Source organism: Mobula birostris, chromosome 11 (assembly GCF_030028105.1).
Source record: "Mobula birostris isolate sMobBir1 chromosome 11, sMobBir1.hap1, whole genome shotgun sequence".
NCBI classification, from domain to species: domain Eukaryota; kingdom Metazoa; phylum Chordata; class Chondrichthyes; order Myliobatiformes; family Myliobatidae; genus Mobula; species Mobula birostris.
In genome coordinates, this window is record NC_092380.1 from 14,492,707 (window position 1) to 14,508,950 (window position 16,244).

Below are 16,244 nucleotides of genomic sequence, written 5' to 3' on the forward strand. Positions count from 1 at the left end.
CTAGAGTTTGCCAGAAGGCATGGGGGAGATTCTGGAGTCAGCTGGAAGAAGGTTCTATGGTCTGATGAAACCAAAATTGAGCTTTTTGGCCATCAGACTAAATGCTATGTTTGATGTAAGCCAAACCCTGCACATCATCAAAAACAGACCATACCTACTGTAAAGCATGGTGGTGGCTGCATCATGCTGTGGGGTTACTTCACTGCAGTAGACACTGGAAGGCTTGTAAGGTAGAGGGAAAAATGAATGCAGCACAATACAGGGAAATCCTGGAGGAAAACCTGATGCAGTCCGTAAGACAACTGTGACTTGGAAGAAGATTTGTTTTCCAGCAAGACAATGAGCCCAAGCACAAAGCCAAAGCTACACTGGAATGGCTTAAAAACACCAAAGATAATGTTTGGAGTGGCCATATCAGAGTCCAGACCTCAACCCAATTGAGAATTTGTGGCTGGACTTGAAAAGGGCTGTTAATTCACAATCTCCATGCAAGCTGACAGAGCTTGAGCAGTTTTGTAAAGAAGAATAGGGAAAAATTACAGTGTCCCGATGTGCAAAGCTAATAGAGACCTATCCACACAGACTCAAGGCTGTAACTGCCGCCAAAGGTGCATCTAATAAATACTGACTTGACAGGGTGAATAATTATGAAATCAATTATATTTAATAATTGTAATAAATTTAGACCAATTTGTAGAAATTTGTTTTCACTTTGACGTGAAAGAGTCTTTTCTGTTGATCAGTGTCAAAAAAGCCAAATTAAATCCACTGTGATTCAATGTTGTAAAACAAGAAAATGTGAAACCTTCTGGGGGGGTGGGGGTTGAATACTTTTTATAGGCACCGTATGTGACCAGAGGTTGCGTCTAGAAGATCACTTAAATCACCTCAGCATAGGAGGTTATGAGCCAAGTGCTAGAAGGTGGGATTAATGCAATTAGCAGAACATTTTGAAAAATTCAAGGTAATCTGGCAAAACCATTCTGTTTTTGTGAAAGGAGTATCTATTGGTGTTCCTTGAAGATGTAATGTGATACAAACTAACTGGGAATAGTCAATGTATTATTATTTTCAAACTGGTGGAAGTACTTTGTCAAAGGTAATTGCAGTAAATGAAGTACTCATTGGAGGATGCTCTTAATGAATACTTTGCTTTAGCATTTCCCAGTGAGAGGAATCTTGACAAAGATGAAGTCAGTCTAGAACAAGCTAATATGCTGGAACATGCCAAGGTTCAGAAAGAGGATGTGCTGGAACCTTAGAAGGACATTAGGATAGATACATCCCTAGGACTGGAGGGGTTATACCCATGTTACTACAGAAAGAGGGAAAAGATTGCTGTCTCTTTGTTCTTTGTATCCTCACTGGCCACACAAGTAGTACCAGAAGACTTAGGGGGGGGGGGGTGGCAAATGTTATTCCTTTCTTCAAGAAAGATACTACAGATAATCCTTGGATTTATTGACCATTGAGGCTTACATCAGTGGTGGGCAAACTATTGGAGAGGATCCTCAGAGACAAGATTTACAAACGTTAGAGAAGCAGAGTTTGATTAAAGATGATTAGCCTGACCTTGTGAGGGGCAGGTCATCCCTCTTGAGCCTGATTTGACTTTGAGGAAAAGGCTAATCAAATTGGTGAAGGTAGAGTGATGGATGTGGTTAATATGGAACTTAGTAAGGTATTCAACAAGGTTCCCCATGATAGGCTCATTCAGAAAGTCAGAAGGCATGAACCCTGAATTGGCTTGACATAGAAGGCAGAGGGTGGCAGTAGACGGAGTGCATTTTGCCTGGAGGTCCATGACTAGTGGTGTTCTGCGGGGATCTGTTCTGTGACCCCCTGCTCTTTGTAATTTTTATGTATGACTTATAGTAGCTGAAGCAGGTTTGCAGATGTCACGAGGATTAGTGTTGTGGATAGCACAGAAGACGGTCATAGGTTACAGCGGGACATTGGTAGGATGCACAGCTGGGCCGTGGAGTGGCAGATAGAGATCAGTGCGAAGTGATTCACTTTGCAAGGTCAAACATGAAGGGTTAATGACAGGATTCCTAACAGTGCAGAGGAACAGACTGAACCTGTGGGTCCATGTCCCTAGATCCCCCAAAGTTGCCAACTGGCACATCTTTGGACTATAGGAGGAAACCGGAGCACCTGGAGGAAACCCACTCTCTTTCTCATACCATTCTCTGTAAACTTTGTAGACTGTTATGCGTGAAAATCCCAGGAGATCAGCGATTTCAAACCACCCTGCCTGGCACCAAAGCCCATGGTCAAAGTCACTGAGATGACATCTCTTTCCCATTCTGATGTTTGGTCTAAAGAACAACTGATCTCTTGACCGTTCTACATGCTTTTATGCCTTGAGTTGCTGCCACATGATTGGCTAATTACATATTTGCACTAACGAGCAGGTATACAGGTGTACCTCAAAGTGGGCACAGTCTATGTTAAAGTAAAAGCTCATGACAGGAGTTCTAAAATTGGCGCAATTAGATTAGTTGGTTAACAAGAAACATTTATAAATAAATAACATTTCCCTTTTGATGGATATACCTAATTAGCTATTGTGGTTGCTTTGTGAGGGGAAATAATTGTGTTTCACTCATTGTAGGTATTCCCTTTGTTTGTGAAAATTGTGGAATATTAGGGAAAAGTCTGGGGAGTCGTCCTCCCACATCAAACAAACTGAGTTAGAACCCAGTCATGCTGTTCTTAAGTGTACCTGCTACTCTTGTGAACAATTCAACAGTATCTATCCCTCCCTCCTTCCGTGTATATACATTGAACGTGAAGTAAGCTCTTCCGAGCCTTCGAGCAGAGCTGCCCAGCAACCCCCAATTAACCCTTGCCTAATCACGGAACAATTTACAATGACCAATTGATCTACCGACCAGTAGGTTTTTGGACTGTGGGAGGAAGCCAGAGCACCCAGAGGAAACCCACAAGGTCATGGGGAAAACATTCAAACTCCTTGCAGGCAGCTGCGAGAGTTGAACCTGGGCCGTTGATGCTGTAAAGTGTCGTGCTACTGTGCTGCCGTATGCAAGGACTATTGACAACTAGAGTGTGGGCCCTGAACCTTGCTGGCACTTAACTACTTTGATCATCTATACGTTTGATACCTTAGTATAAGAAATTGACAGCTGACAGTTCAGTCATCATCTTTGAGAGAAATCAATAAGTAAACACATGTAATGGACCACTTAACAGTATGTTGCCCACATTGGAAGGGTTAGCATGCTGATTTCTCCACAGACATTGGTTTATTGAGTGTTTCAAACATTTTCTGTACTCTTCGCATTTTGCCATTTCTTGAAATTTTGTCTGTCTCTGAATTTCAGGTGCGAGCAGTTTACTCACACGATAGTTGGTTTAAAGAAGGGATGAAACTAGAGGCTATTGATCCACTGAATTTATCCACTATTTGTGTTGCTACTGTTCGAAAGGTAAGCTTTTATTTAAAAGTATAAAATCTGTTGTTATATACACTGTGGCCATTTTATTAGATACCTCCTGTACCTAATAAAGTGGCCACTGAGTGCATGTTTGTGGTTTTCTGCTGCTGTAGCCCATCCACTTCGACATGTTGTGCATTCAGGGATGCTCTTCTGCACAGCACTGTTGTAATGCTTGGTTATTTGAGTTACTACTGCCTTCCTGTCGGTTTGAACCAGTTGGGCCATTCTCCTCTGACCTCTCTCATTAACAAGGCCTTTCACCTACAGAACTGCTGCTCACTGGATGTTTTTTGCTTTTTGCACCATTTTCTGAGATGCTCAAACTGACCCGGGTGCACCAGTAGTCAGTCACTCTATACTCAAAGTCACTTAGATTGCATTTCTTGATGATTAATCTAAATAACAGTGGAACCTCTTGACATGTCTGCAAGCTTTCGTGCATTGAGCTGCTGCCACATATCTGTCTGATTAAATATTTGCATTAACACGCAGGTGTACGTAATAAAATGGCCACTGAGGGTATGTTTATTTGGTTAGCTATTCAAAGGAACACTCCCTAGTCAGAGGAAGATCAGAGTACCATCATTCAGTTGATTTCAGAAATGTATTGGTAGTATTTCCGTTTTGGACCCTTGCTTCCTTATGATGTGGGTGCTCAGTGAAAGGCAATCTGCAACTGATGGAAAAGAAATCTGGAAGAAATCTTAAAGTCATTTGCACTTGTCGTCATGGCTTATATATGTTGTTCAATGTGGTATTTGAGTGTGTCCTGTAAGACAGAGTTAACCTTTAGTTCATTGACTTCCACAATGGAAAGGATGGAGGCAAGTAAATGGGCCAATGTACAATATTGTGTGATTAGGCTAGTGTTAAATAGGTGGCTGCTGGGTATCTCACAATAAATAAATATTACTTGGCTGAGTCATTCTTTGCATGATTAAGCACTTAAGGGATTCGGCTGTTCACAGGTTCGTGGAGTGGAACGATAGCATAGCGGTTAGCTGAACACTATTACAGTGCCAGTGACCAGAGTTCAATTCGTGCCATTGCCCCTAAGGAGTTTGTACCTTCTCCCTGTGACCATGTTGGTTTTGTCCAGGCGCTCCGAGTTGTGGGCATGCTATGTTGGTGCTGGAAGCTTGGCAACACTTGCCAGCACCCCCAGCAAACATTCAGACTGCATTGGTCATTGACACAAATGATGCGTTTTACTGTATGTTTCAATTTTTCGATGTACAAGTAACAAATAAAGTTAATCTTTTCAATCTGTTGGAGGGAGTTTCAGCATGAAATCGATGGTTCCAAGTCTTTGGAGGCAGAAGACGAGACTCAGCAGGTTGGGCGGTACCTACGGAGAGAGATGAACAGTCAGCGTTTTGGATTGAGACTCTTCAGCTGGACTGAATGTTCTTTGTAGAAGGTCTCCATCCAAAACACAGTCTGTTCATTTCTCTCCAAAGATACTGCCTGACCTGCCGTGTTCCTCCTGTGTTTGTGCTGACACCAAGTGTCGCTCCTGTTTTGGAGTCCTGGAGCGACACAGCATGGAAACAGGCTCTTCAGCCTACTGACCATAAAGCACCCATTGACAGTCCTATTTTATTAACCCCATAGATCTCCGCATTTTACCACTGACCTACAAAGTAGGGCCAATTTACAGTGCCAGCTCTTCATGAAATGGATGTGAAAGCAAACCAGTGGATGTGGGGGAAATCCACATGGCCACGGGGAGAAGATGCACCACACAGATTAGGATTGAACCTGGGTCTCCAAAACAGGCAACTGTCCCACTCAGTATTATTTTTGAAAAGTTTTGATAGCGCTATTAACAGTCAAATTAAGGTGTATAACTGATGTCACTGTATCATATTTTAAAATATTTACCTCAATCCATCCAGTATATTTTTTTTTAATTCACAATATCTTAAACACAAGAAAGTCTGCAGATGCTGGAAATCCAAAGCATCTGGAGGCACACAAAATGTGGGAGGAACTCAGCAGATCAGGCAGCATCAATGGAAATGACTAAACAGTCAATGCTTCAGCCTGAGATGCTTCCTTGGGACGGAAAAGGAAGGGAGAAAACGACAATTAAAAAGGTGGAGGGAATGAGGATAGGTAGAAGCCAGGTGGGTAGGAAAGATAAAGGGCTGGAGAAGGACTCTAGGAGAGGAGAATGGACCATAGGGGAAAGACCATAGGGACCATAGAGATCCGAGTAAGGAATAAAGGGGAGGGCGAGGGAAAGTTACAACATTTTGTCCTCTTGAACACGTATTCCTAAATTGGGATCTGGATGCAGAAGTAAAGAGACCTTGTGTGAAAGGCTAAGTGGAGAGAGACTATTCCTATTCTCATGGTTCAAGCCTGAGAGGACACAGAATTAAAACTTTAGCCAAAGGTTACAAAGAGGATAATGGGATAAACCTTTTTATGTGGAATGTAGTTACTCTGAAATTCACTGAAGGAAGTTGGATTCAGATTGGGCTATAGGTGTGCGCAGCGTAGAACTCTGATCATTTATCATTTTTTTAAGTTATGAACTCCTGAGATGGGAACAAAGGAACAAGCTTGTATAGGAATGGACAAGAACTTGCTTCCTTTCGGTGCTTCCTGTACCATTTAAGGTTAGTTAAAACAGAACCAATCAGAGACTTTATTATGTAATTGGATAGGCAATTGAGAGTGAATAAATGTCTACAGCTATTAGAGAAAAGCAAGGGAATGATTGCTCTACTCAAGTGAGTTTGGACTTGAAAGGCCAATTTGACTCCTGTCTTAAGAATTCTGTGAAGCACTATTGAGGTGATGGTACAAAATTCGCACAGTCACTCTTCACATGATTTGCCAGCTGGTGGTGTAGTGGCATCAGCACTGGACTTCGAGGCAAATGTTCCCAGCTGGCTGCTTGCACGCTTTCCATCTGTGCTGGGTTGAGCATCGAGCTAGCAACTCCGCCTTGTAAAAACAGACAAGTGCTAAGGAAACGGCAAAAAGTGCTACCCAATGTGCTACAAGGCGCCAAAAGGAACAACAACAATTCTTCACATGAGGGGCAGTCAGACAGTCTGACAGGAGACCCATCAGTGCTGACCTTGACCAGCATGGTAAATGCTTGAAGAGCTCTGTGGAGAGAGAATCAGTTAATTTTTCTGGGCCACGGTCCAAGAAGAAACAGGATGGCCTCTGATAGAATGGAGACTAGGAGAGATCCAGTGGTGGTGATGCTATCTGAAAGAGGATGATAAAGGCTAATGAGTATCAAAAGGTGTTTCTAAAGGAGGCGTAAATAAGAAAGGGCAGGTGAAATTTGGATTGGGGTGTAGGCATCTTGTGTTCTTTTGTCATTTTAAATTATGAGGTGGAAACAAAGAAAATATTTAATAAAGGAATGGTCAGGATCTTTGTCCTTCCTGTGCCATTTTCCAATTGATAACCATTTTCTGCAATAATTATTGTCAGGAATTTCTACCTTTTACTGGGATCTTTCTTCTGTTACGTACCCCGTAACTGGGTTGCCAAACCAGCAGAAATGGACCACTTAGTTGGAGTCTGGTTTAACAGAAACTAATAAAGTTTTATTAAAGAAATAAGTAACACAGTACTCTAATCGTAAGGATGTAAATGCAACAGGTTAGCAATGTTAATACACACGTGTACACAGAACTAGGATAACAGGAATCAACTAAGCTCTATCGCAGTCTAGGGGTAAAACGATCAGTCTTGAGTGACGCCGAGTTCAGTTCAGCTGAGTACAGTTCGCAGTAATCGCTGTTGTGCCGTTGGAGAGAGAGAGAGAATGCAAATTTTGATTCAAACAGACCTTTAATGTTCTTTGCAGTTAGCTTTTTGGCGAACCCTTTTATGTCTTCTGTGGTCACCGACTGTGACCTCTGCGTTCCGGATAACAACCGTTCTTCCACAGTGAGCCCGGCACCCAGGCAAGGGCGGACACACACACCAGGTTCCCGCCGATCGTCCCTTTTCACCCTGTCAGTCTATGGTCGGTTCCCTCGAACCAGACCTCCAACTCCCACTAACTTGTGGGGGTACACCGCTGTTCCAGGGTCTCGTTATCTCGTGATCTCATGGTGTGTGTCGTGCCTTAGCAAACCTGTTCTTTTTATCCCCCTGCTGGGGTATCGCCTGTCCATCAAACTTCAAACAGTTCAGGTTCAAAGCAATCGGTCTGTCAATATTCTGAAATGTGTTTCTTTCTCGTTAATCTCTCTCTTCTCTCTTATTAGCATTTTGAATGTTTCTCCATTGTCTCACTTATCTCTCTCATTAGCATCAATCTTCTGATAACTTGGTTTTTCGTCACACTTCCCTGTCAGTCTCGCATCTGGGCATTACTTCCTTGGAGTAAGTGGCTGATAGGTTGCAGTTAGGATAGGACTGGTTTATTGTAAACTGCTAATGAAAGCAAATTAAAGATGAGCATTTTTGTGTGAATGTTGCTTTAAATTTCCAGCATCTGCACACTTCCTCATGTTAAAGATAGACCTAAAATGGCCATGGAGGCCAAGTCATTGGTAATATTTAAAGCGGAGTTTGATAGATTATTGATTAATAAAGCTGTTGAAGGCTATGGGGAGAAGGCGTGAGAATAGGGTTGAGAGGGAAAATAAATCGGCCTTGATCTAAAGCTAGGCTGAATGGTCTGAAGCACATTGGAAATATATATTGGCGAGACCCGACGCAGGCTGGGAGACCGCTTTGCTGAACACCTACGCTCTGTCCGCCAGAGAAAGCAGGATCTCCCAGTGGCCACACATTTTAATTCCACATCCCATTCCCATTCTGACATGTCTATGCATGGCCTCCTCTACTGTAAAGATGAAGCCACACTCAGGTTGGAGGAATAACATCTTATATTCCGTCTGGGTAGCCTCCAACCTGATGGCATGAACATCGACTTCTCTAACTTCCGCTAATGCCCCACCTCCCCCTCATACCCCATCTGTTACTTATTTTTATACACACATTCTTTCTCTCACTCTCCTTTTTCTCCCTCTGTCCCTCTGACTATACCCCTTGCCCATCCTCTGTTTCCCCCGCCCCCCCCCCCCGTCTTTCTCCCCGGATCTCCTGTCCCATGATCCTCTCATATTCCCTTTGCCAATCACCTGTCCAACTCTTGGCTCCATCCCTCCCCCTCCTGTCTTCTATCATTTTGGATCTCCCCCTCCCCCTCCCACTTTCAAATCCCTTACTCACTCTTCCTTCAGTTAGTCCTGACGAAGGGTCTCGGCCTGAAACGTCGACTGTACCTCTTCCTAGAGATGCTGCCTGGCCTGCTGCATTCACCAGCAACTTTGATGTGTGTTGCTTGCTATTCATCTGTATGGAAACTTAGAACTGATCCTGAACTTCTTAATCCAGCGCTGTAGAATCTTTAAGCAGGCTGTACTTGAATTTCATATTCCTGCCCTTTGTTTTCAAAGGTACATTCAATGTCAGAGAAATGTATACAATATACATCCTGAAATGCTTTTTCTTCGCAACCATCCACAAAAACAGAAGAGTGTCCCAAAGAATGAATGACAGTTAAATGTTAGAACCCCAAAGCCCCCCCCCCCCAGCTCTCCCCTCCCAGGCAACAATCCCCCTCCCCATCAGCAAAATAAAAAAGCATCGGCACCCCCACTGGGCACTCAAGCGTGCAGCAAAGCATTAGCAAAGACACAAACTTGCAGTATCCTAAAGACTACTCATTCACCCGGTGTTCGACATACCACAGGCTCTCTCTCTCTCCCTAACAAGGGGAGAAAGGTGTCTCTGTTTTACAGCGAGAGGGGAGACATAAGAAACAACTCGCTGATTTACAATGTTAAAAGTCCGTTGCATCGCTTTTTCCGAGCTCTGTGCCCAAAGAACCCGGGTCTCTGGGCATAAAGCCAGCAGCCAGCTTGCTGCTTTTGATCTTCCGTCTCCCACGACACACCGGATTCCTGCAGAGGCACCAACCTTTGGTCCGCCCATCTCCAGAGCCACGAGATCCCGGACCCCCGAAGGCAAGCGAAGCTCTTAGGCCGCATCCTCGGCATATCGAATAACGGCCAGTCGTGAAACCCTGAGAGCAGGTCCCATTCCCACAAAGAACCGTGGTCAGTGTGTAACTCCAGGTCAGAGTCTTCAAAAGAACCCTGAAAGGGGAAAATCGAGATATTAAAGATGGAAATAGAGCTGTTTCCAAAGATGCAAGCAGAGGAGTTGCCGTTAGGTGCCTTTGTGTAGGACTGGTAGAGGTTCCCTTTGTTGATCTTTGTGAGAATTTAAAATTATTAAGAGTAAGGGTATTTAGTTTTTAGTTGTTCGTGGGTGGACGTGATGATAAAACACTGTTTAGAATTGTCTCTAGTATGTTATATAGGGCTCTCTTTGGCAATTCAGAGTAAAGGTATTCTGTCTGACACACTGCTGGGCAAGGAATACCAAAATTTAAAGATGAATCACTGAAGGCATAATCACTAGTGGTATGACAACAGAAATTGGGAGCGAGCGAGAGATCAGAATCAGACCAGCTGATTCAGGGGGTTGAGCTACAGGCTCAACTATTCTATTGTCTTTTTTTTGTGGCCAATCATTACATCATTGTTCACTCGTCTAAGCTGGCCCACAGTCAGACAAAATGTGGATTCTCATATTGCATTCTCTCTTTGTGCCTCTAGCATCCTTGGGTCTACAACCTCGTTTTTAGCCTTATGACTCTATAGGCTCATCTTGCTAGCACAGGGCACAATTGTGGCACTGTGGAGGGAGCATTAGCTGCTCTATAGTGAGGGAAGAAGGTTAGGGGTTAGAAATTTGGTTTCAACCAGAATGAGATTGTGAAGGCTCAGACTGTGGCTACAGAGATTGTTAGTGGTGATGAAACAAAGTGAAAGGGACCAAAGATAGAGCTTCTATCTTTTTATATTGGAAAGTACAAAAGGAGGCTGTTCAGCCCACTGTGTGTGTACCAGCTCTTTGAAAGAGTTACTTAATAATCCCCATGGTTATCTTTTCCTGAGCCCTGAATATTTTCCCTTGGTGACCCTTGGTTGTGCTGAAACTGCTGTGTACTGCTTTTCATTTATCTTGTCCTGTTAAAGTCTGCTCTGAGAACTCAACTTTTGAGCTGTCAATGTAAATGAAGCCTCATGTTCTTGGTGTCATTCTCATAAATCTTGCCATTTCCCTCTCTCCATTTATTTGTTCACCCATGTGGGTGTTGCTGGCAAGACTGGCATTAATTGCCCACTGCCAAACAAACGAGGCAGTTCAGTCAGCAGTCTGGGTGTCGTCGCTGATTAACTAGACTCTGAAAGCACACTGATCCCTCAAACGCACTTTATTTACTTGTGCGAAGACAGCATGGTCCCGTCACCACACTGCTCTGAAGTCTGAACAGAGAATTGACATTTTTATACAGAATTGAGTAGCAGTTACAGATGTTGACCGTTTGGTAAACTCTGTATGTTTGAATTCCTTATTTTGCAAGAATCAATCAGCATTCACAACAAGGGTGTTCGAAATCAATAGCAACTACCAGCTAACAAACAATGATACTTTGAAGTTAGTAAAGTAATTGACCGTTAGCTGGGACGTGTGCCCCTTGCATCCTTCAATAGATGGCTCTAGTAACCTGCTGTAAGAAGGGAACTTGTGCTCTTCGACAACCTGTCTTGTCTACAGTATATCTGCAATTTCTCCTGGACAATATGCTAACCCTTGCCTTACCAGAACTTCCAGGTTGGTGGGGAGGCAGGATGTGGTGAAGGCTTTGGAGTTGCATATCAGCCAGGCTGGGTTACGTTACCAGATTTCCTTTCCCTGCAGAGCATTAGTGAACGCAACAGGTTTTTACAACAATTGGGCAGATTTGTGGTAATAATTAGTGATAATAGTTAGCTATTTTAGATATACTTGTTAAATTCTCCAACAGCAGGAGTAGGATTGAAATTTGTTTCCTGGATCTGTGCTATTTTACTGCAAAAAGGTACTGGCATACTTCCTGAAGCACTAGAATTCAGCCAGGGCAAATCACTCTTGCTTCTGTACAATATAACCCTATAAACCAACAGCCTTCTTGACTTGATGTGTCACTTTTAAGATTTGTGGATAAATAACCTGGTCTTTCTGTTCTTGCACATCCATTTCAGCCTGTAGTGTTTTTATTTGCCTTCTCATTCTTTTGTTTCATTTTATACCTAACAGCATTAATTTTTATTCACCTATATTTTATTTTTTTTTAAGCTATTCTTTGTCTCCCTGAGTCTGTTGCTATGGTTTATATTCAATGCTGCAATTTTGATTTTCATATTATCTGTAAGCTTTGAATTTTTTACCCTGTACACCACATATGTAGTAAAAAAAAGAGATGTCAGTTCATCGGGACACAACTGCACACTACCTTTCAGACTTTTAAATGCATTTACCAGCATCCTTTGCTTTTCGTCTCCCTGTAAATTTTACATCCCCTCACTGCACGCGCGTGCATACACACACATCCTCCCCCCTCCACCCCCATTAGATCTGTTTATTTTCCAATCCTTGGGATTCTTCTAGGAGTCCAAAATGACCAGCAGTCTTAATTCCAAAATTTCAGTAAGTATATAAATACTAAGCAAAATAAATAAAGAATTGAAAAACAAAGCTAAGAGGGGAATTAATGCTAAGACAAAGGACTAAAGAAAATAAAGATGGTACTTCTTAAAAAATCTGTTACTTTAATAGACAAGATAAAGAAAATTCCTTAGAGATAAATTGGTTAATAGGCTACATATTTAAACTAATTACATCACATGGGTAATGTGCTAATACTCAACCAATAAAAAATAAGAAAGGTGATTAAACCGTTGGTTTAGCTGCTGTACCGCTTTCTGCCAGTGAGTGTGAAAAATACACAAGCTTGTTAATAATACAACTCTTATAAAAGTATTATTTTTAAAAAAACAGTGGTTTCCAATGCACTCAAAGTCTTTTTAAGTTCCTGGGCTTCAATTTTACTAAGATTTGATATTTAAATAGAGAACAAATAGTGCGAGCTGTGCTATGTTATCTGTCTCTAGACCAGTGCAACAGATGTGATGGATTGTTTCATGTCCCATTGAATGATAGGTGCTATTAGATGGTTACCTGATGATTGGAATTGATGGCACTGAGGCTCCTGATGGATCAGACTGGTTCTGTTACCATGCATGTTCGTATTCCATCTTTCCTGTGGGATTCTGCAAGAAGAATGACATTGCATTACTGACTCCGCAAGGTGAGTTACTGTTATAACAATTGGACTTGATTGTAAGCTTGTTTTTAAACTTACCAAATTAAGCATTCAGTATAATAAACAGTATGATTAAATGGAATACAGAAATATGTCTTCAACCATAATTACCCTAACCCCCTTGAAGTCCATCGAGAGCCCATTTAAACTAATCCTACTCTCCCCACTTTCCCGTGAACTCAGGGACAATAGCACACCAGTGCCAATTTACAGCAGACAATTAACCTGCAAACCCTTTGAGATGTGGAAGGAGACTGGAAACAGTCATGGAAAGGACATGCAATCTCCACAAAAACAGCACCAGAGTCGGGATTTCTGGAAATGCAAAGCAGCTACTCTACTGGCTGCACCACTATTCTACCGTGTTTATTCTTGATTAGGTCACCTTAGGCTCTTCAGTTGGGTGAACCTTGCCCACATATTTCTTGTTCTACGTTCTTGTGCACTGTACTAGAATGTCTGTGTAGATTTTACTCGAGTGTTTGAATGACTCTGGAAGCCCCAACATTCTAACTTTGTGCTGCCTCATCACAGGTTATTTGGGCCATCTGTTAATGAGGAAGCCACTTATTTGGGACAACTCTTAAAGAACAAAAATAAATTGGGAAAATAGCCGGGATTCCCTTTGTTTATTTGGGACACTACGCCATTTAATTGGGGCAGGAGACTTGCTGAACAGGTTCTAAATAGCGTCAGTTGTGCCTGCTTATGTGGACATTAGACACGATACTGTGCCAAGAGCAAACAGTTTTTAAATAGCATCAGTTGTGTGTGTTTATGCTCAAAAAGCAGTGCTTGTTGATGACAAATAAGCAGTAAGACAATCAGAGCTGCTTTGCTCACTAGAGTTTCAAGCATTCAGGCTTGGAAATACTAGAAAAGGACAGGAGTGAAAATGAAATGATTTCACTACTTCAACGAATTAGGGATTACGAAGAATTTGAAGGTATCGATAAATCCTCTTGAATGTTGCACTGAAATTGAAGATCTGGTGGATGCATTTGTTGATAGCATGGTATGAAGGCACTCTATTATCTGCACTAGGTGTCTGCTGATTTTGTTCATTGTGTACACAGGATGAATGCCTCTTATAACACTTAGGAACTAATACAGTTTTATAGTGCTGTGGTAATATTGGTATGTTCTAATTTGTTCTGTATTTCATTTAAATACATAATTTGTTACTCAGTTTTTCTTTTTATACCTTTTCTAACTATTTCCATGAAACTTTGGCTAATTAGGGTAGCTGCTTAATTGGACCAAAATGTACCGGTCCGCATCAGGAATGGTTCCCAATGAACTGAAATCCACTGTAATTAAGCCATGATTTTCCAAAATGAACTTAGTTTGAGAATTATCCTTTTAAACTTAAAAAAGCAAGTGTTGCTATTATTTAACAAAATGGCAAAAGAAGGAGAGTGGAAGGGAGTAGTAGCAAATTTTAAAGGCACAGTTAGACTTTTACCAGTTTGGGGAACCTACACAATTTTGTAAAGTCCTGTAGTTGACTACTAATTAAATCTTTTGAGGCAGTAACTAAATTAGTAAGCAGGAGAAATACTTTATGTGTGTTACCGAGGTAGATTTTCAGAAGGTATGTAATAAGGTTCCATGTAGTTTGCTTCAAATAGAAAAAATGATATTGGTGCCCAACAGGAGTAAGTGCTGGATTCATAGTTATTCACCATATTCATGAATAACTTAGATAACAAATCAATATCAAAATTTGAAAATGATTGGTGGGAGACCAAGTGGTATGGATGGGACCATAGAATTATGTTAATATTGCGGTAGAATGAATGAAACTGCAGTAGGTGAGTTTAATCACAAATGTCTGCAAGAGGACCTATTTCAAACCTCAAAAGAGGTACCTGAGAATGATTTTCTTCTTCATGAACAAGTGTTGGGACACAAAACCAAAGGACTGAGGGCTCCTATTAACAGATCACTTGATCAGGTAAAAGTAATAATGAAAACTTGTACTAGAATGTTTTGTTAGTTTTCTCTGCTAGCCTGTAAAGGAAGAATATTTTGTTAATCTGTGGAATGTTCTATTTTGATCACATCTGGAGTACCGTATTGAGTTCAGAGCACTACATCTTAGATGGAATCTGTTGATTTTGGAAGGACTGTAGTGCAGAATCATCAAAATGCTACTGTAGCTCCAGAGGTTGACCATGAGTAGCAACTGCATAAGCTAGTCTTGTAGCCCTGATATGCGGGGATGAAAGGGCGAGTCAGCATTTTAGGAATCTCAAAGAAGTTGTTACAAATTTTTCTTTTATTGTTAGGGTTGTGGAAGTTACTCAAAATTAAGAAACATTTCACAAATGTCATAATAACATGAAAAACTAAGCAGTAGCTCAATCAATTGAAAGTGATAGAGTTTTACCACCCATGGTATATTGAAGGTTATGAAAGTAAGGTGGATTAGAATTTAAATTTTACATTGTTGTAATTTTATTGAATATAGACTAGAGTTAAATGGCTGATGGTCACTCCTATTCCTACTTCCACTCCCATTGGCTTTTTCAATGGAACTTTGGAAAATTTTTGGTTTATTGGTGGATGGGTGTCATTTACTAGGTGTCTTCTTGTGATGACATCTATTAATGCACTCCTTGTACACATGTCTGATTTGAACCATGTTTGATGCTGCTGGTAACATTTTGCATTTTATGTTTCTAGGTTATGAGAAAAATTTTGACTGGGAAACATATTTAATAGAGACTGGCTCTGTGGCAGCCCCTGCAAATCTCTTCATTCGGGTGAGTATTGATTTTTTTTTTGTGATTAATTTTTTTTAAATTCCCCTGACCATTAGTTAAGTGGACCTTAGTCCACATGTTGGACACACAAGAGATTGCAGGTGCTGAAACCTTGAGTGGGCAGGAAAAAAAATTTTTAAAAAAAAATTGTTGGAGAAACTCAGTGAGTCAGGCAGCATCCATGGAAGAAGAAGAAGAAGAACTCTGAGTGGAGTCATCGGGACGCTGTCATGACGGCCTTTTTTTAGCAGGCTTTCTTATTTTTACGAGGCAGAGTTGCTAGCTCGACGCTCAACCCAGCACGGATGGAAAGTGTGCAAGGGAGCCGGCTCGATTCGAACTTGGGAGCCTTTGCTCTGAAGTCCGGCGCTGATGCCACTACACCACCAGCCGGCCATTGGAGCAGAAGGATGGCTAAAATTTCTGGTTGAGATCCTGCATCGGAATAACATGTGAAGGGATGGCTTATAATAGAAGGTGACGAGGAGGCCTAATTGAAGCAAAGGCTGGCAGGCGATAGTTGGAATCATTTGGTTAGTAGCGTCGATGATAAGCAGGTGGAGGAAGGTGTGAGGGGGCACAAAACTAGCTAACAGGGAGCTGGGGTGTATGGTTTCGGGAAAAATGGATTAGTAAACCTGGATGGATTGAAAAGAGTGAGAAAGAAGCTTGGGTGATGTAGGTGGCCTAAAATTAGCAAATTCATTGTTTATATCTTGGACTTTAGACGACCAAAGTGGAATA

At 41.7% G+C, this 16,244-nt stretch overlaps 1 protein-coding gene across 2 annotated transcripts in view; it reads left to right on the forward strand.

The window, feature by feature from the left end:
• l3mbtl2 (L3MBTL histone methyl-lysine binding protein 2) overlaps positions 1 to 16,244 on the forward strand; it is a 163,166-nt gene that overhangs the window by 40,473 nt on the left and 106,449 nt on the right. For both annotated transcript variants that reach the window (XR_011887714.1, XM_072271726.1), the window contains exons 11-13: positions 3,348 to 3,452; positions 12,570 to 12,717; positions 15,421 to 15,500. Coding sequence is in view for 1 of the 2 variants with exons in the window: in XM_072271726.1 (XP_072127827.1) it covers positions 3,348 to 3,452; positions 12,570 to 12,717; positions 15,421 to 15,500 (333 nt within the window). In the remaining variant the exon portion in view is untranslated. The remainder of the gene's footprint in view (positions 1 to 3,347; positions 3,453 to 12,569; positions 12,718 to 15,420; positions 15,501 to 16,244) is intronic.